We start from the raw sequence: 20,499 nt of genomic DNA on the forward strand, positions 1-20,499 counted from the left end.
AAAAAGTTTGAATTGAATTGAATATGTCGATCCTTTATGAGGGGGAAGGATCCCTTTGGGAAGATCCCCTGCGGGAAGTCTCGAAAAATAGCCCTTTTCCTCAATGCACAACAGGCGGACAAGTTGTGATCCCTTTACCGAGGTTTTGCCTCTCTGATCTGGAGTCCTTGGGGGATACTCTCTCCCAGTCACTTCACATTTCACCCAAACCTTTGTCCAGTAACCCTATTAATAGTTGTTATTCTTCATGGGAATCGACAATTATTTCCGGAAAACGATATTCAGATTCTAAGTTTCATCTTCAATTAGCATCAACGCATATTCTTCATTTGATTATCCCAGGGGAGGGAACCCAGAAAAAAAGGGCGATTCATGGTTCGCTCAAAATATTACTTCATTCCCTGTTACCCTATCGTTTTCACAGGCCTTTGCATTTTCTGCCTTGGATTAATTGAAATTATGCCAAGGGGCAATTGACTTTTTATTGAAATGTGGGGTTGTTTCCACATATGGGAACTAAGAGGCTAGTGCAGCCAATTTTTCATGATGGCTGGCATCATTGAATGTGCCAGAAACTGATTCTCTGCTCCTCTCAAATGCAAATTCGTGAGAGCGAGGAAAATTGTATTCTTGACTGTGCTGCGCACGATCATTTTCTACGAATCTTGGGGACTTCAACTTTCAAAACCTAATGCGGATGCTATACAATCTAGACCATGGTGGTTCTACAGTAGAGACGTGTGGATGACGACGAATCCTGAGCCAAGCAGTAGAATTGCAGGCACTGGTGGAAGAAAGAAGAGAAGATACTAGTTTGGTGATTTTTAGTTTGGTGTTATTTATTTTATGTTTGAGTTTCCAGTCAATCCACCGGAGTAGCGGCCATTTATCTTAGGAGGGAGGTGTTAGGACCGTTGGTCCTAGTTTTTTCAGATAAATGCCCTTCCCAGATTCTTTTCTTTTGGTCCCTTATTATTCTCTTTTCCCCTGGTAATAATTATTAATTTTCCTTTAATTTTGGTCGCGCCATTATCTTTCCTTCTTTAATTGCGTAGTTTGTGAAACAAACCACGAGGCATTAATTGCGCAGTTGAGGATGATTCACCATCGGGCAGTAATTAGTAAGCATTTGGATTGGCTGAAAAAATCCACCCACCACCCACAGCAGACACGCGGTGAGCGAACTGGAGGAAAATTGGAAGTCTGATTTTTAGTTCCTTTTGTAGCGTGACTGAATACAGTAAGATTTTTTAATACTATATAATCTTTGACTTTTTAGCTTAGGTAGAGTCCAAGGATATAGTTAGAAATATTTCCGGTAGCCCAGGACTGGTGCCCTTGGCCTTAAAGTGGCCCCTTTGACCAATAAGTGGTGAGCCCTGTACTTTAGACCCTCAATATTAATCATTTATTTTTTAATATGATAATTTCATTTCAACTTTTTTTTTACATGTCTTAGAATGAACAAGTAAACAATATGGGATTAGTGGGACCATTATAGATTTGAATATCAAGGACCGCAACCATCAATGACCTTAGCCATCAAGGACCTCAACCTCCAAGGTTCCCTTTCTCCAACCTAAGGGGCCCCCTCCTCCCAACTTTTTTGGGCCCATCCCCTTATTTCTATAATTTTTGAAGTTTATTTTTTTAACATGATAATTTTATTTCAACTTTTTTTACATTCTTAGAATGAACAATTATACAATAGGGGATTAGTGAGACGATTTCAGATTTGAACATCAAGGACCGCAACCATCAATGACCATAGCCATCAAGGACCTCAACCTCCGAGGGACCCCCTCCCTCCAACTTTTTGGGGCCCATCCCCCATTTTTCTAATACTGTTTTTGAATTTTTTTACTTTTTTTTCATTATTTTTTTAAACATGGTTTTTCAACTTTTTTTTATGTATCTTAAAATAACATGAACTATGCTTGCGGCGGTACCAATCATTCTCTATGCTTGCTCATAAACACAACGCGGCTTTCCCAGTGATACTCCATGCTCGGTTATCGACACTACCTACTTTACGGCATGTATTAAATCAGTAATTTTTTCTACGTCGGAAGGATTGACATCTGCATCATATTTTTGTTTAAAAAGTAAAAATGAATGATTCGAGGAAAGTGTGTACACATGATAAAGTCATTGTTGTCTTGAATACTGATAAGGAGAAATATTGAACTATGAAACAAGTACAAGTGGTAGCACTATTGTAAATGTATGCGTGCGTTGTCATGACAGCGAGAGTTTAGATTTCTTTGGAGTACCCAAGGATTACCATTGTACAAATGGTAGATATGCAAAAGTATCATTACCCGAGATGATAGTTCTCAAAGAGAATGCCCACATAAAAATAATAGTTGATGAAGAGGGGCATCTTCTTGCTCATGCTTCTAGTAACACATTACCTACTGATACATCAATTCCCTCGTCCTTATATTAGTATTCAAATGAATGCAAAGGGGAAAAGAAAAGCCAACTGCTGCACTAATGTAATAAATCATATCATGGCTACCTGCCGGAACTGTTACCTGTGTAAACACAATGTGAGAATAGACAGTGAAATCGCTTACAAAATAAAAAAGGCATTGGCATACAATATCATCAATAGTTATAGAGATAAATTGATGGAAAATGAAGCACAAGTGAAGGTTATTACTACTATTGATCATATAGTCAACGAATCCAATAGTACCAAAGATGAAATGCAGATTGAGACAGTAGGTGAGACCCAAGCAAAAATTGTGTTTGACTCAAAATGGATGAATGATTATTCTACTGTTTATGAACTAAGAGAAGAGAATAACTATAGTATCAAGAGAGAACACGATAAATCATTTTATGGAACAGATTCAAAATGTCCAAAGTTGTTCAATGATGTTAATAATTTATAATAATGTCTGCAACATATTTTTATTAATATTCTACCAGTCATTATTTCATTAAAAATATTTGCTACATTACTTTGTTACAATATCTTTATTTTTACGGTATGCTAGAACGTCAAGCGTTCAGAATATCTATTAAAAAGGTCAGAGATATAAAAACAGGAATTTTCAGAGATAAAGATACTACTAGCAGGCTCATAGTGGATATATTAGAAAATGAGATACTTTAACAGAACTTTACCAAAGTCTGAGAGAGATGAGCTGAATTTCTTATCCAAATCTCCACAGACAAGCAAACACAAGCAAGCAAGACAAGCCGTCCTGACAGACAGCAGAGAAAATTTTAGTTTTCAGAAACAGGAACATCCACGTTTAAAATACATCTGTTTCTATTAATAATATTTGACTTTTTAATAAAGTTGGGTTTTAGTTTTCAGAAATAAGAACATCCACGTTTGAAATACATCTGATTTTAATAATAATTTTTTTAATAAAGTTTCGGTTTTAGTTTTCGAAAATAGGAGCATCAGCGTTAAAAATATATCTGATTATATTAATAATATTTGATTTTTTATAAAGTGGGATTTTAGTTTTCAGAAATAAAAATATCCACATTTGAAATACATTTGATTATATTAATAATATTTAATTTTTCTTAATAAAGCTGGGTTTTAGTTTTCGGAAATAAGAACACCCACGTTTAAAATACATCATGTTTTATTAATAATATTTGATTTTCTAATAAAGTAATTTCACTGTCGAAATCAACGATAAAATTGTTTTAAAAGGCAATATTATATAAAGGCAATATTATTTCAGAACAAGTTCTTTTCGTAATATTCCTGCTAAACCCATTTTCTAAGTTGAAGTACTCATCTTTTTTCACTCCCAACATTACTTTACGACTTTTTGCATGCCCCAACACCAAACAATACTTTTCAAAAGACTTTATTTTATTATTTCAGAACAATTTCTTTTCTTAATATTCCTCCTAAACCTGTTTTACAAGTTAAAGTACTCATTTTTTTCACTCCCAACATTACCTTACAACTTTTTTGTTCTTTTCTTAATATTCTTAAACAATTCTTTTCTTAAAATTCCTCCTAAACTTGTTTTACAAGTTGAAGTGCTCATCTCTTACGCTCCCAACATTTCTTTACGACTTTTTGCATACTCCAAAGCCATGAAATACTTTTCAAAAGGCTTTATTTTATTATTTCAGAAAAAATTCTTTTCTTAATATTCCTCCTAAACCCATTTTACAAGTTGAAGTTCTCATCTTTTTTTTTACAATCCCAACATTACTTTACAACTTTCTGTATACCCCAATACCAAGCAAATACTTTTCAAAAGGCTTTATTATATTATTTCAGAACAAGTTCTTTTCGTAATATTCCTCCTAAACCTGTTTTATATGTTAAAGTACTAATTTTTTTTCACTCCCAACAATCATTTACGACTTTTTGCACACCCCAACACCAAAAAATACTTTTCAAAAGGCTCTATTATATCATTTCAGAACAAGTTCTTTTCGTAATATTCCTCCTAAACCTGTTTATTCTTTCTTTTTCAACAACAAGAAATACTTTGCAAAAGACTTTATTTTATTATTTCAGAACAAGTTCTTTTCTTAATATGCCTCCTAAACCTGTTTTACAAGTTAAATTACACATCTTTTTTCACTCCCAACATTACTTTAAACTTTTTTGTATACCCCAACACCAAGCAATACTAAAAGGCTTTATTATATCATTTCAGATCAAATTCTTTTCGTAATATTCCTCCTAAACTCATTTTATAAGTTGAAGTACTCATGTTTTTTCACTCCCAACATTACTTTAAGACTTTTTGCATACCCCAACACCAAGCAAAACTTTTCAAAAAGGTTTGAAATATCTTTTCAGAACAAGTTCTTTTCTTAATATTCCTCCCAAACCCATTTTACAAGTTGAAGTACTCATCCTTTTTACTCCCAACATTACTTTACGACTTTTTGCATACCCCAACACCAAGAAATAATTTTCAAAATGCTTTATTATATTCTTCCAGAACAAGTTCTTTTCTTTATATTCCTACTAAACCTTTTTCACATGTTGAAGTCGTCACCTTTTTCAGTGCCATCAATACTTTGTGACCTTTTGCATACCCCAACAACCACCAATACTTTGCAAAAGACTTTATTATATTATTTCAGTACAACTTCTGCTCATATTCCTCCTAAACCGGTTTTACAAGTTGAAGTACTCATCTTTTTTTCAATCGCAACATTACTTTACGACTTTTTGCATACCCCAACACCAAGCAATACTTTTCAAAAGGCTTTATTATATTATTTCAGAACAAGTTCTTTTCGTAGTATTCCTCCTAAAACTTTTTTAAAAGTTAGAGTACTCATCTTTTTTCACTCCCAACAATACTCTACGACTTTTTGCATACCCCAACGCCAAAAAATGCTTTTCAAACGGCTGTATTAGATTATTTTAGAACAAGTTCTTTCCTTAATTTTCCTTTTAAACCTGTTTTAAAAGTTTAAGTACTCATATTTTTGTCTCCCAACATTACTTTAAGACTTTTTTGCATACCCGAAACCCAAACAATACTTTACAATAGGCTTTATTGTATCATATCAGATTATGTCCTTTTCTTAATATTCCTCGTAAACCTGTTTTACATGTTGAAGTACTCATCTTTTTGTTTCCCCAACAATACTTTACGACTTTTTGCATACCCCAACACCAAGAAATACTTTTCAAAAGGCTCCATTATATTATTTCAGATCAAGTTATTTTCTTAATATTCCTCCTAAACCTGTTTTAAAAGTTAAAGTAATCATCTTCTTTCACTCCCCACATTAATTTACCACTTTTTGTATACCCCAACACCAAGCAATACTTTTAAAATGATTTATCTTCTTTCACTCCCAACATTAATTTACCACTTTTTGTATACCCCAACACCAAGCAATACTTTTAAAATGCTTTATTATATCATTTCAGATCAAATTTTTTCGTAATATTCTTCCTCAACTCATTTTATAAGTAGAAGTACTCATCTTTTTTTTACTCTGCAAAATTACTTTACGACTTTCTGCATACCCCAACACCAAGCAATACTTTTCAAAATGCTGTATAATATCTTTTCAGAACAAGTTCTTTTCTTAATTATCCTCGTAAACCCATTTTACAAGTTGAAGTACTCATCTTTTTTTTTACTCCCAATATTACTTTACGACTTTATGCATACCCCAACACTAAGCAAATACTTTTCGAAAGGCTTTGTTATATTATTTCAGAACAAGTTATTTTCTTAATATTCCACCTAAACCTGTTTTACAAGTTGAAGTACTAATATTTTGCCATTCCCAACATACTTTACGACTTTTCGCATACCCCAACACCAAGAAATACTTTTCAAAAGGCCTTATTATATCATTTCAGATCAATTCCTTTACGTAATATTCCTCCTAGTTTAAGTACTAATCTTTTTCACTCCCAACATTACTTTACGACTTTTTGCACAGCCAAACACCAAGCAATACTTTTCAAAAGGTTTTATAATATCTTTTCAGAACAAGTTCTTTTCTTAATATTCCTCCTAAACCCATTTTACAAGTTGAAGTACTCATCTTTTTTGACTTCCAACATTACTTTACGACTTTTTACATACCCCAACACCAAGCAATACTCTTCAAAAGGCTTTATAATATTATTTCAGAACAAGTTCTTTTCTTAATAATCCTCCTAAACCTGTTTTACAAGATAAATTACTAATCTTTTTTTCTCCCAACATTATTTTACGACTTTTTGCATACCCCAACACAAAGCAATACTTTTCAAAATGCTTTATTATATTAACTCAGAACAAGTTCTTTTCTTGATATTCCACCTAAACCTGTATTACGAGTTGATGTACTCATCTTTTTCTCGTCACTCCCAACATTACTTTACGACTTTTTGCATACCCCAACACCAAGCAATGCTTTTCAAACGGCTTTATAATATTATTTCAGAACAAGTTCTTTTCTTAATATTCCTCTTAAACATGTTTTACAAGTTAAAGTACTAATCTTTTTTTCTCCCAACATTACCTTACGACTTTTTGCATACCCAAACACCAAGAAATAGTTTTCAAAAGGCTTTATTATATTATTTCAGAACAACTTCTTTTCTTAATATTCCTCCTAAACCTGTTTTACAAGCTAAAGTGCTCATCTTTTTTCACTCCCAACAATACATTACGACTTTTTGTATACCCCAACACCAAAAACTAGTTTTCAAAATTCTGTATTATGTCATTTCAAGACTACATCTTTTCTTAATAGTCATACTAAACCCGTTTTACAAGTTGAAGCATTCACCTTATTTCAGTACAAACATTGCACTACGACTGTTTGAATGGCCCGTCACGAGACGACACTTTTCAAAATGCTTTATAATACTATTTCAGAACAACTTCATTTCTTAATACTCCTCCTAAACTTGTTTTACAAGTTAAAGTACTCATCTTTTTCACTCCCAACAATACTTTATGACTTGTTGCATACCCCAACACTAAAAATATACATTTCAAAAGGCTTTATTATTTTATTTCAGAACAAGTTCTTTTCTTAATATTCCTCCTAAGCCTATTTTGCAATTTGAAGTACTCATCTTTTTCACTCCCAACAATACTTTACAACTTATTGCATACCCCAACGCTAAGCAATACTTTTCAAAAGACTTTTATTTTATTATTTCAGAACAACTTCTTTTCTTATTATTCCTCCTAAGCCTGTTTTACAAGTTAAAGTACCAGTAGAGTCTGTTCTAACTCTCAAAGAATCAAAAGCTATAAAGATGAGGAAAACGTCGAAGCTTAGATATCTGAATCAAAAGATTAAATTGTGAATAATAGTCGGAGTATGGATTTGTTTTCAAATGTTATTGAAGCTGATTCAATAATTTTATCAGTTCTGAAGACTAGTCAGTGTGTTTATAATACTTTATTTTAAGAGGGATTTTAAATGCCGGCCGTTGAAACCTAGTTTCATAGATGATTTCCCTATTCTAATATTTCTATGTTTTAATAAGCACATTGCAATTACTTTTTTTTAGGCCGACCTATCAGGTGATGGAGCCAGAGACGATCAGATTCAGGCTAACTAATTAATTATATATATATATATATATATATATATATATATATATATATATATATATATATATATATATATATATATATATATATATATATATATATATATATATATATATATATATATATATATATATATATATATATATATATATATATATATATATATATATATATATATATATATATATATATATATATATATATATATATATATATATATATATATATATATATATATATAATATATATATATATATATATATATATATATATATATATATATATATATATATATATATATATATATATATATATATATATATATATATATATATATATATATATATGCAGTTGAGCTATATCGCCTTATTTTAAATTTCTTCTTACTTTTAATTTCTCTTAGCACGCTCCTTTGTCCTTAATAAAGACTTTCAATCTGAGGCGATTCACCTTGGGTGGTTGGCTTTTGTTTTGATTCCAATATATTCCCAACCATCACGAATCCAAGTGTCATTATAGCTTCATTGTCAATCGGTAAGACTTGATGTTGATCACAGTTTATAGACAGTAAGCTTATCGCAGATTATTTCTGGTCTTCGTTCTCGGTGCGAACAAAAAGCTCCTCCCACTTATTTCTGCATTAGCGGATTAGTCTGTTTTCGTCAATCACTGAGAAATGGTTACCAAGTGCATTATTCGTAATTGCGAAAGCAAAAAAAAACTTGGTGAGCCAGCCAAGTGGTTTGCAATCGAATAATGGCTTGAGTGCAAAGACCTGAATTGGGAAACTGGCTGCGAGGACTTTCCCCTTGAACAGTTTATAAGATTTTTTTGCACACAGTTTATAACAGTTTATAGATCGGGAAATCGAGAGACGTACCTATCAAGGAAAATAAACTAGCAAGTAATTATTTTAGTTTTAGTAGTTTAAATATTTGATTATCTGTTTTTTTGAACAAAGGGGTAAAAATTTTTTAAATTTGTGTTTGATTATCTCCTTAATGGGCTCCTCAGTAATACAGACAATAAAAATAAAACCAATATCAATAAACAGATGTGAAAAGTGGTAGTGAATATATTTAATTTAGCTGCAAGTTTACATTCATGCCCACCACGTTATTTCCCTTTGAGAAAAAATTGATAAAACTTTTAAAACTGAAATATCGATGCGAAGCACCAAACATCATAATCAAATGTCATCGCTTTATGGCATTGTTCAAATAAAACTTATTTTTTAATTGATTATCGTCGTAAATTTATTCCTTGTCTTTCTTTTCATTCTTAAACCAATGTTATATTTACCTTTTGCATTATTACAGCCCACTATATATACATTCATATAAATTTATATGCAGTGTTACCGCCATACCAATTATTCTCCTTTCCTTTTTTATTCCTTAATAATAATTTCTGGTCGTTTTGAGTTTGAATTATTGTAGGCTTCTACTTCTACTGATCTTAAGTTTAATATGGCCTTTATTTTTCTTTTAAAAAAACTTTCTTTTTCGTAAAGTTTTCGTAGTATATATATATACTATATATATATATATACTTATATATATATTAAATATATTTAATATATATTTATATATTTATATTTAATATATATTTATATATATATATATATATATATATATATATATATATATATATATATATATATATATATATATATATATATATATATATATATATATATATATATATATATATATATATATATATATATATATACTGTGAAAACTTTAAAAAAATATTCTTTATATATATATATACGTATATATATATATATATATAGTATATATATATATATATATATATATATATATATATATATATATATATATATATATATATATATATATATATATATATATATATATATATATATATATATATATATATATATATATATATATATATATATATATATATATATATATATATATATATATATATTTATATTTATATCGGCGCGTACAAACAGCTCCTCTCATTTGATCTGCCATCAGCGGTCCAATTACCCTGGAACACGTATTTTGGCAGAAACTTCCTCAAAATGCCTTTGAAACCAACTTGAGACTTCGAAACCTATTTTTAATTCCTAAAAACATCTAATAATAACATTACACTACTAACTACCGGTTTTCATGTATGTATTGGAATAAATTAATTTAAAATTAGTTTCTTCAAAATTAGTGTTCCAACGTCGAAGCCAAGTTTCGTGTCCAAGAAAAATCTGACTTGTCTACCCGTGAAAAGATCTGACTTCGCTTATGTTTATATCTGTAAAAACGTTGTCCGGAGCACTCGCACCCCGGTCCGGGTTTTTATAATGGATGAGATAGAGAATTATCATACTGCTATTTATATAAACTGTGATGTTGATACACACAAAGATGTTTTTGTCGATCTTTGGACACCGGAAGTGAAGTGTCAATTAACGAAAGAAGGAAAATAGGTGACTGCTTGTCTGGAAAATGCCGAACAGATCAGGGTGAAATAAAATATTTGTAGATCAAAGAATGCAGACATAGGTAGTACAAAAATACTGAATTGTACCATAATTTTGTAAAATGTACCATATTTTATGGGATTGTACTAAATTGTACCAGTAGAGGTGAAATGTACCAAAATGATACAATTGTACCACGTTTGGCATCACTGCCCGGTACCTTTTCACCTGAAACTAGTTGGATTTAGAAAAACATAACCTGTATTTTAAAATATATAAAAGGACTTCTTTAGTTTACATTATCAGTTGAATATTTTAGTCGAAGTTGATTGCTCTCCAAAAATTGCTAATAATGAAATATGTAAGTAGCCTATTCCTTTCATTTTAAATCGTAGATTAGCTTTTGTTAGTAGTCTTACAGCCAATCCGAAACTCTTGAACTTCATTTTCGAAAAGTTTTAAGATATCAATTATTTTAAAATAATATGGTTTAGTACCAAAGCAAAACCAAATAAATTAATAGAATTGTAACAAATTGCTTTATTGAAAGCCAAAATTGGAATGAATATTTCAGATTTAAGCAATAATGATAATTGAACTTATCTTGGTGCAAAATAGATCTTGTTAAAAAAAATGTCCTTGACTTATCTGAGGTAAATTATTTTTCTTTTGTATTTGTCTGATTCATTAATGCCCTAATCTGCCTTTATTTTTATTTTAACACTTTACTTTTATTTGAGATCTTTGTTTTTCCGTTCCTACTTGTTTCAGTAGGCTCTTTGAAATGTTTGAATGTTTGGATTTTTTTCAGATTGAAATATTTTACTAATTCCTGTTTGGAATGGATGAATTTAACAGCACAAAAAATATTTTTTCTGTGTTTTTCATTTTATGCTTCTTTCAATTTAATCTGGAAAGATGAAACCGATGAAGCTGCTAAAGAAAGTCAATTGAATGATCTTTCATTTTATCTTCTTAATTACTGATGCTCAGTACACTATTGACACATTTTATTATAAAACTGCATTTTTTGATTGGAGTTCCAGTTCCTTAAATAGCTGTTCTGTGAACTAAAAACCAAATCCAATCTTGAAACTCAACAAAAATTTTCATTAGCTGAAATTTGTTACCATTTCCATTGTGGGCTCAATGCAAAATTCGAAATATGATAAGATGGTTGGCAAAATTTAGTCAAGAATGAACTTTATAAATTTCTAAATGCATAATTAATATTCCTATTGAATCTGCATTTGAATTTACAAATGCTTACATAACATTCATATTGAACTTTGCTCTTGATTTTGCTTGTTGTTCTTTGTGTCTTTCCAGCATTAGTAGAATATACATCTCCATAGGATATATACACATTTTAATATACCTATCTTTATCAATATAAATACTTTTCTACTACTTTTTTCTAGATTCTGCTTGTTGCCCTTTATGTCACCGCAGTATTAGCCAAATCAAACAATCCAAAGCAACCAGCTATTGATTTTCAAGATATGAAAAGAGGGTTAACAGCTGACAGAGGCGGTCTTTCCTTTGACGATCATACTTACAGGCTGAGAAGAGAAGCTTCTGAAGCGGAAGCTCCTATCGAAGACGTCTTTCTCAGCCTTTCTCGTAGGTCATTAATACCCTACATATAGCTATGCATATCGATCATATGGTTACGCACCGTACAGCTATGGTTACAGACGGTATTGGGGCTAGAGAGAAGGACTTATTTAACTACAAATGTTTTATTTACGTAATTTATTTTTAAATTAAATGTTTTTTTCACACAAATAGTATTATTTTACCTGTTTATTCTATTCTTGATTATTACCATTAGAGCTCTATTTCCTTTTGCACATCAAATTTATAAAAAAAACTTGTGTTTTCTAATTTTTTGTAAAAAGGAACAACAAAAACTAAAGAACAAAAATTATTATATATATCTAGCTTTTCCAATACTATCAGAAAAATAAAATAAAAAACATATTTGTTATTTGGGCGGAAACATCTTCCCCCCATTGCCAGCCTCTCTGGCAAGTCCTGTAAAGAAATTCTGGGTTGATACATCTACCTAGATTTTAATAAAAGAAGCTGCTAAATTTAACCTTAGAATTTTCATGAATTTGGTCCCACCACAAGCCATAAACAATACTAAACGCTAATCCAAGGCTTTCAGAGGCCATGTTCTAGTGTTGCCTTAGTAAAATTTCCTTTCCCTTCAATTTACTAATTAAACATAATTTCCAAAAAGAGTTTTTCCAATAGAATTTAAAGAGCTTTAGTAAAACCTCGAACTAGCAAAATACGTAAAACTTAGAAAAAACAGAAATTTTGAAGAAAGATCTATCAAACCCAAATGAATAGAAATTAAAATGAATAATCACATTAAACATAAACATACCTGAATTTGTTGCGGCTGAGCAGATGAGTTATAACAAAAATTAAATTAAAATGAAAAATGTGATTCAAACCTAAATTTAATAAGGAATAGCATGAATAAGAAGAGGACAGTTATCCCTTCTGCTGAAATCATACTAAAAAGTTATTTTTATTTATTGTTTCCCTTTCGGTACTTTTTCTAAAAAAGCAGTCGACACTACCATCTTCCGTTCAATGCTTTTGTAAATATGGGGTAAAATTGGAGGAAGAAAACCTTAAAAGGTGTTATCTAAAAATTTCAATTAGAGGATTTTTAGCTATTAGTGATAATAACTAGTAGGGTATTAATTTCCTATACGATTAGTTGTTCCATTCGCAGTTGAAACGCTTAATAGTAAAGAATTATGTCTACCGTAAAATTTCTAGATTGGAAGTCACAAATGACTTTCGTTTATGGGCGAGGGGAGGGGAGTAGTTCTAAAACAAGGTCTGAAAGGTTGATTTGGGACTTCAAAAAGTTCAAATATTTGGAGTGTTAGAGTTGTCAAGCCCAAGGCTCCGCCCTTCCTGTGCTCATCCCTAAACACGTCCATGCCTATTTATATCTAAAAAGAAAAGATGTTAGTCTCTTTTATGCCATCTTCTGAACCAAATACTATTTCAACCAAATTCTAATTCATTTACATCCAAAAATTGGCATTACCCTAGAAGTTGGGCTAGGGAAAAGGAAACATGTGAGAAAGAATTCTTACTTCACAATAAGCGAAAAAAATTTTGTACTAAATTTTGAATGCATTCCCACTACATTTTACCCTTCTCCCCCCTAATGTGTAAATATATAACCAAAATTACAGGCTATATTTCCCATGTGTTTTTCCGCTTCTTGATTTCCTCAGCGTTGATTCCATTTACGGCTAACCAAGTTGAAACAACAATGATTCATGAATTACGCATATGAAGGTGAATATTTGAGAAATGTAGGGGGAGGGGGAAGTTGAACTAAATCAAAACACTATGTGCATTTAGTTGTCAAAATAGTACAGGCAAATTAGAGTTTGACCCCAAACAAATTGTAACAGAAATGATTTTTACACCACGTTGTAGAGAAAAAAAGCTGAACAACATATCCAAAGCTCCGGTAATTGTTCGTTTTTCTTGAAGTGAATGCTTATTCCAATGTAAAAAGACGAAATGATTGTGAAAAGAGAGTCAAATTGGGTGTACGGTATATACAAAACATTTCATAATCACCAATATGAGATTTTTACGCTTCTCGTCGTCGTGACCCCCTTTTTTTACCAGACCATCTTTGGCTGGCTAAATTGTTGGTTTTGAAATCTAATAATTAGTTAGCCTGAATCTGATCGTCTCTTGCTCCATCACCTGATAGGTCGGCCTAAAAAAAAGTAAATGCAATGTGCTTATTAAAACATAGAAATATTAGAATAGGGAAATCATCTATGAAACTAGGTTTCAACGGCCGGCATTTAAAATCCCTCTTAAAATAAAGTATTATAAACACACTGACTAGTCTTCAGAACTGATAAAATTATTGAATCAGCTTCAATAACATTTGAAAACAAATCCATACTCCGACTATTATTCACAACTTAATCTTTTGATTCAGATATCTAAGCTTCGACGTTTTCCTCATCTTTATAGGTTTTGATTCTTTGAGAGTTAGAACAGACTCTACTGGTACTTTAACTTGTAAAACAGGCTTAGGAGGAATAATAAGAAAAGAAGTTGTTCTGAAATAATAAAATAAAAGTCTTTTGAAAAGCATTGCTTAGCGTTGGGGTATGCAATAAGTTGTAAAGTATTGTTGGGAGTGAAAAAGATGAGTACTTCAAATTGCAAAATAGGCTTAGGAGGAATATTAAGAAAATAACTTGTTCTGAAATAAAATAATAAATCCTTTTGAAATTTATATTTTTAGTGTTGGGGTATGCAACAAGTCATAAAGTATTGTTGGGAGTGAAAAAGATGAGTACTTTAACTTGTAAAACAAGTTTAGGAGGAGTATTAAGAAATGAAGTTGTTCTGAAATAGTATTATAAAGCCTTTTGAAAAGTATTGCTTGGTGTTGGGGTATGCAAAAAGTCGTAAAGTAATTTTGGGAGTGAAAAAAGATGAGTACTTCAACTTGTAAAACAGGTTTAGGAGGAATATTAAGAAAAGAACTTGTTCTGAAATGATATAATAAAGCCTTTTGAAATGTAGTTTTTGGTGTTGGGGTATACAAAAAGTCGTAATGTATTGTTGGGAGTGAAAAAGATGAGTACTTTAGCTTGTAAAACAGGTTTAGGAGGAATATTAAGAAAAGAAGTCTTTCTGAAATAATACAATAAAGCATTTTGAAAAGTATTGCTTGGTGTTGGGGTATGCAAAAAGTCGTAAAGTAATGTTGGGACAAAAAAATATTAGTACTTTAACTTGTAAAATATGTTTAAGAGGAATATTAAGAAAAGAACTTGTTCTGAAATAATATTATAAAGCCGTTTGAAAAGTATTGCTTGGTGTTGGGGTATGCAAAAAGTCGTAAAGTAATGTTGGGAGTGACGAGAAAAAGATGAGTACATCAACTCGTAATACAGGTTTAGATGGAGTATAAATAAAAGAACTTGTTCTGAGATAATATAATAAAGCATTTTGAAAAGTATTGCTTTGTATTGGGGTATGCAAAAAGTCGTAAAACAATGTTGGGAGAAAGACAAGATTAGTAATTTATCATGTAAAACAGGTTTAGGATAATTATTAAGAAAAGAACTTGTTCTGAAATAATATTATAAAGAATTATGAAGAGTATTTCATGGTGTTGAGGTATGTAAAAAGTCGTAAAGTACTGTTGGAAGTCAAAAAAGATTAGTAGTTCAACTTGTAAAATGGGCTTAGGAGTAATATTAAGAAAAGAACTTGTTCTGAAAAGATATTATAAAACCTTTTGAAAAGTATTACTTGGTGTTGGGGTATGCAAAAAGTCGTAATGTTGTGAGTGAAAAAGATTAGTATTTAAACTTATAAAATGAGTTTAGGAGGAATATTACGTAAAGGAATTGATCTGAAATGATATAATAAGGCCTTTTGAAAAGTATTTCTTGGTGTTGGGGTATGCGAAAAGTCGTAAAGTATGTTGGGAATGGCAAAATATTAGTACTTCAACTTGTAAAACAGGTTTAGGTGGAATATTAAGAAAATAACTTGTTCTGAAATAATATAACAAAGCCTTTTGAAAAGTATTTGCTTAGTGTTGGGGTAAAATCAAATAATCAAATAACACTACATATTGTTTGAATCTCTAATTCTTTTCAAAGCAAAGGCGGAAGCTATTCTCTTTGACCTTCTTGGATTCGGTTCATTAGCGTTCAATGATATAACATTTGGACAAAGGTCAACTACATTGGGTAAATTGAACTTTACTCTGTCAGATTTTAATAAATTATCATAGAGAGAGTCCAGCCCATATTCACCTGTATCCCGAGTCAAAGCAATATTCTTGAATAAGATTTTCTTTATTTTAAGAATTTCACGAAAATTTTGCTTTAAACCCCGAGCCCTAGAAATCAAAGAGACATTCTCGAACAAAATAAAATGGTCTGGAAAATTAAAAATATGTTCTGAAAGGGCTGAAGTGAAATCATCAGATTTAGAATCTTGCTTTAAAGCCGAAGAAATAGAATCTTTGTGTTGTAATAATCTCATTTCCAAACTCTGGTTAGTACGTTCCACATATGAGCTTCCGCAAGTACATGGGATCTGATAAACCCCACTTTGTTGCCCCAATGAAGTTAGATCCTTCTCAGAATTTAGAAAACTACCCAAAGTATTATTACTATTTAAAGCTACCCTTAGACCATTGCTTTTTAAAATTCTTATAAGTTTTTCACTTAACCCAGGGACATATGATAAGGAACAAAAAACATCCTTCTCCCAAGCTTTCTCCAAGACTTCCATAAAAATCTCTAGAAATCTTTTCCTTCTTTTTGAAAAAGTCTGGTTAATTAACCATTCTGGATATATGTTACTTATGAGTATTTTCTTTTGAAAAGACAACTCCTCACCAAATTTGGGAGATCAAAGACTAAGGTTCCGATGAGTTATAGAAAGTATCGAGCCGTTATTTACTCGTTGAGCATGACCGGAATTATAAGGCAAAAATCTATGGTTATTTGTAGGTTTTCTATAAATTTTAAAATCCAGACTATTTTTATTTTTCAAAAGAAGAACATCAAGAAAAGGAAGTTTCCCATTCTCTTTCAATTCAACAGTAAACTTTAAATCCCCCCCCCAACAATTAAGATGTTCCAAAAATCTTTTTAATTCCTCCTCCCCATAATCCCATACTGAAATATTGACATCCATATACCAGCCCCAGAAAATATGTATTAAAAAATATGAATCTAACGCAATTGTTTCAATATTCTACACAAAAATATTAGCAAATAAAGGGGATAAAGAAGCCCCCTTAAGTAAACCATTTATTTATTCGAAAAACTCCCCTTTGAGTTGAAAAAAATAAGAGAATTTCTTGCACAATCTTGATAAATACATTATTACAGAAACTTCCAAAACTGTTTTGCCACTAATCAAATCCAAATTCCTTAACAGATTTCCTTTTAGAAGAGTTTCGGCTGCTTCTACATCAATATTTGTGTACATTGATCCAATGTCGAAGCTTGAAAGCAAAGAATTCGAAGAAATGTCTACTTTTTCAGTTTTTCAACTAAATTTGAAGAATTCTTATTATACGAATTTTGTCTAGACAAGTAGTTTACAGATTGACACTAACCACTAGCTCAAAACACTTGTAGGCAACCTTGTATTTTAAACAACTGGTCGTAAAAGTAGGTTAGGCTCATGAATCTTGGGCAGTCCATATAATTTAGGGCACAAGGAACTGCGTGGCAGGCATTTGAAATAGAGTTGAGGTGTAATTTTTCCTTCATCCTTTAAGCACTTTAATTTTAACTTAAACTGATTTGTAAAAGAGTCTGTTGGATTATACGATAGTTTCTTGTATGTTTTTTCATCCTCTAGTAAACTTCTTAATTTTGAATCGTAGTCCTCAGTATTCATCACAACTAAAGTGTTACTCTTATCTGCTTTTGTAATAATAATTGAACCATCCTTTTTCAAGTTTTTAAGAATTCTTATGTCTTTGATGGTCGTACTAAGAAATTTCGGTTTCAATACAAAATTAGACAGGGTTTTTACAGTAGAAACTCTTACTAAGCTAACATCTTTTATTAGATTTGCGTTTTTATGCAAAGATGTTTCTATTGAAGAGACAATATCTTCCACGGGGATTTTATCCGGTTTAAAACAAAATTTCGGACCCTTTTCAAGCACTGATTGTTCTTGTATCGTTAAAGTTTTTGATGAAAAATTAACAACACTTGGTCCTAGAATTGACGAAGGTATTACCGCAATATTTTTTGATTATTTTGAAAGCTTTTTTAGCAATCTTTCTCTAGAAAGGCGAAAATCATTATTGAAGTGATTTTTTCCTGTTTGTTGAATAAAACAAAAGTCAATTACACTAACCTTCTTTTACATGCATTTTTTCAGGGAAAGATTATCTCACCCTGATACAGTTCTTTTTCGAATTTTATACTTGATAATGGTAGTCTAATTATTAAGACTTATTCTTTTTTCAAAATTTTCGTCCATGAAAGTGCTCAAATTTCAATTTACTTTAAGTGTGGTTTTCACGAAGCTCATCTTCTTACATCGTAGAAGAAAATCCTGTTGGTTGATAACATTTGCATGTTTTTTCTGGGTGTTTATATATTTATAAACATTTTTGGTCAAATCATTCCCATAAATGTGACGTAGAAAATTTCGGAAATCAAACTGCCTTTCTATGACGATAAATAAAAGTTCATATTGGGATAAAATCCTTTTAATAGACAGTGATGATGATAACAGTGATAGAAATTTACAAAAATACCAGATATTTCGGTCAAATATACAGTGACCGTCATCAGTAGTAAAACTAAAATAAAACAATTTAAAACAAAAGTTTATATACTAAATCAAATAACCCTACATATTATTTGAATCTCTAATTCTTTTCAAAGCAAAGGCGGAAGCTATTCTCTTTGACCTTCTTGGATTCGGTTCATTAGCGTTCAATCATATAACATTTCGACAAAGGTCAACTACATTGGGTGAATTGAACTTTACTCTGTCAGATTTTAATAAATTATCATAGAGTCCAGCCCATATTCACCTGTATCCCGATTCAAAGCAATATTCTTGAATAAGATTTTCTTTATTTCCAGAATTTCACGAAAATTTTGCTTTAAACCCCGATCCCTAGAAATCAAAGAGACATTCTCGAACAAAATAAAATGGTCTGGACAATTAAAAATATGTTCTGAAAGGGCTGAAGTGAAATCTTCAGACTTAGAATCTTGCTTTAAAGCCGAAGAAATAGAATCTTTGTGTTGTAATAATCTCATTTCCAAACTCTGGTTAGTACGTCCCACATATGAGCTTCCACAAGTACATGGGATCTGATAAACCCCACTTTGTTGCCCCAATGAAGTTAGATCCTTCCCCGAATTTAGAAAACTACCCAAAGTATTATTACTCTTTAAAGCTACCCTTAGACCATTGCTTTGTAAAACTCTTTTAAGTTTTTCACTTAGCCCGGGTACATATGGTAAGGAACAAAAAACATCCTTCTCCCGAGTTGTCTCCAAGACTTCCTTAGAAATCTCTAGAAACCTTTTTATTCTTTTTGAAAAAATCTGGTTAATTAACCACTCTGTATACATATTGCTTATTAGTATTTTCTTTAGAAAAGACAACTACTCCCCAACAAATTTTGGAGAGCAAATACTAAAGATCCGATCAGTTAAAGAAATGATCGAGCCAATTTTTACTTGGCGAGCGTGACCGGAACTATAAGACAAAAATCTATTGTTATTTGTCGGTTTTCTGTAAATTTTAAAATCCAGACTATTTTGATTTTTCAAAAGAAGAACATATTTATTCCTTAAAAGTGATTTCTGGTCGTTTTGAATTAAATGTAGTTCTTTATTTTTCTTTGAAAAATTTCCATGAAAAAGAGAAAGTCAACAAAAAACAAACAGAAATTAATTAAAAAAACTTTACACAAAATTAGTGTTTCAAAGAAAAGTAAAGAGCTCTATTAAAACCGAGTAGAAATAAAGTCTATTAATTTTCCAAGCATAATACTACCACAAATCACCATTAATAAATAAATTATACCCAAAATGAACAGAAATCTTAATAAATAACCGAGTCAAAATAAAAACGAACTGAAATTAGCATGAATAGGACTGATACCCCCCTCCTCCTTCTGAAAACTAGAACATATGTTTCACTTTACTGAAATAAAACAAATAAATGTAGATTGACAATTTAATATACATGTGCTGATATTTATTCCTTAAAACCTTTATAACTTTAATTTATTTAATTTCTGTTTGTTTTGGGCTTTATTTATTCTTTAAAAGTGATTTCTGGTAGTTTTGAATTAAATGTAGTTCTTTATTTTTCTTTGAAAAATCTATTTTTCGGAAAGTTTGTCTAATGAATTTGTCGAAAAATCTACAATAATTAAGAAAATCACGATAATACTCAGCATCAGAGGAAAGAACAAATCTT

The 20,499-nt window shown here is 30.8% G+C and overlaps 1 protein-coding gene across 1 annotated transcript; it reads left to right on the plus strand.

Annotated features, from left to right (window-relative positions):
• The first annotated feature begins 10,820 nt into the window (after positions 1 to 10,820).
• Positions 10,821 to 12,198, plus strand: LOC148952075 (uncharacterized). Its single transcript, XM_089088827.1, is given in 3 exon segments — positions 10,821 to 10,846; positions 11,907 to 12,088; positions 12,090 to 12,198. Coding segments are annotated over 3 exon segments (300 nt in total). The 5' UTR covers positions 10,821 to 10,837.
• Positions 12,199 to 20,499: the final 8,301 nt, after the last annotated feature.

This window comes from Artemia sp. Qi Xiang Cuo, chromosome 5 (genome assembly GCF_049724085.1).
Source record: "Artemia sp. Qi Xiang Cuo chromosome 5, ASM4972408v1, whole genome shotgun sequence".
Lineage (NCBI taxonomy): Eukaryota > Metazoa > Arthropoda > Branchiopoda > Anostraca > Artemiidae > Artemia > Artemia sp. Qi Xiang Cuo.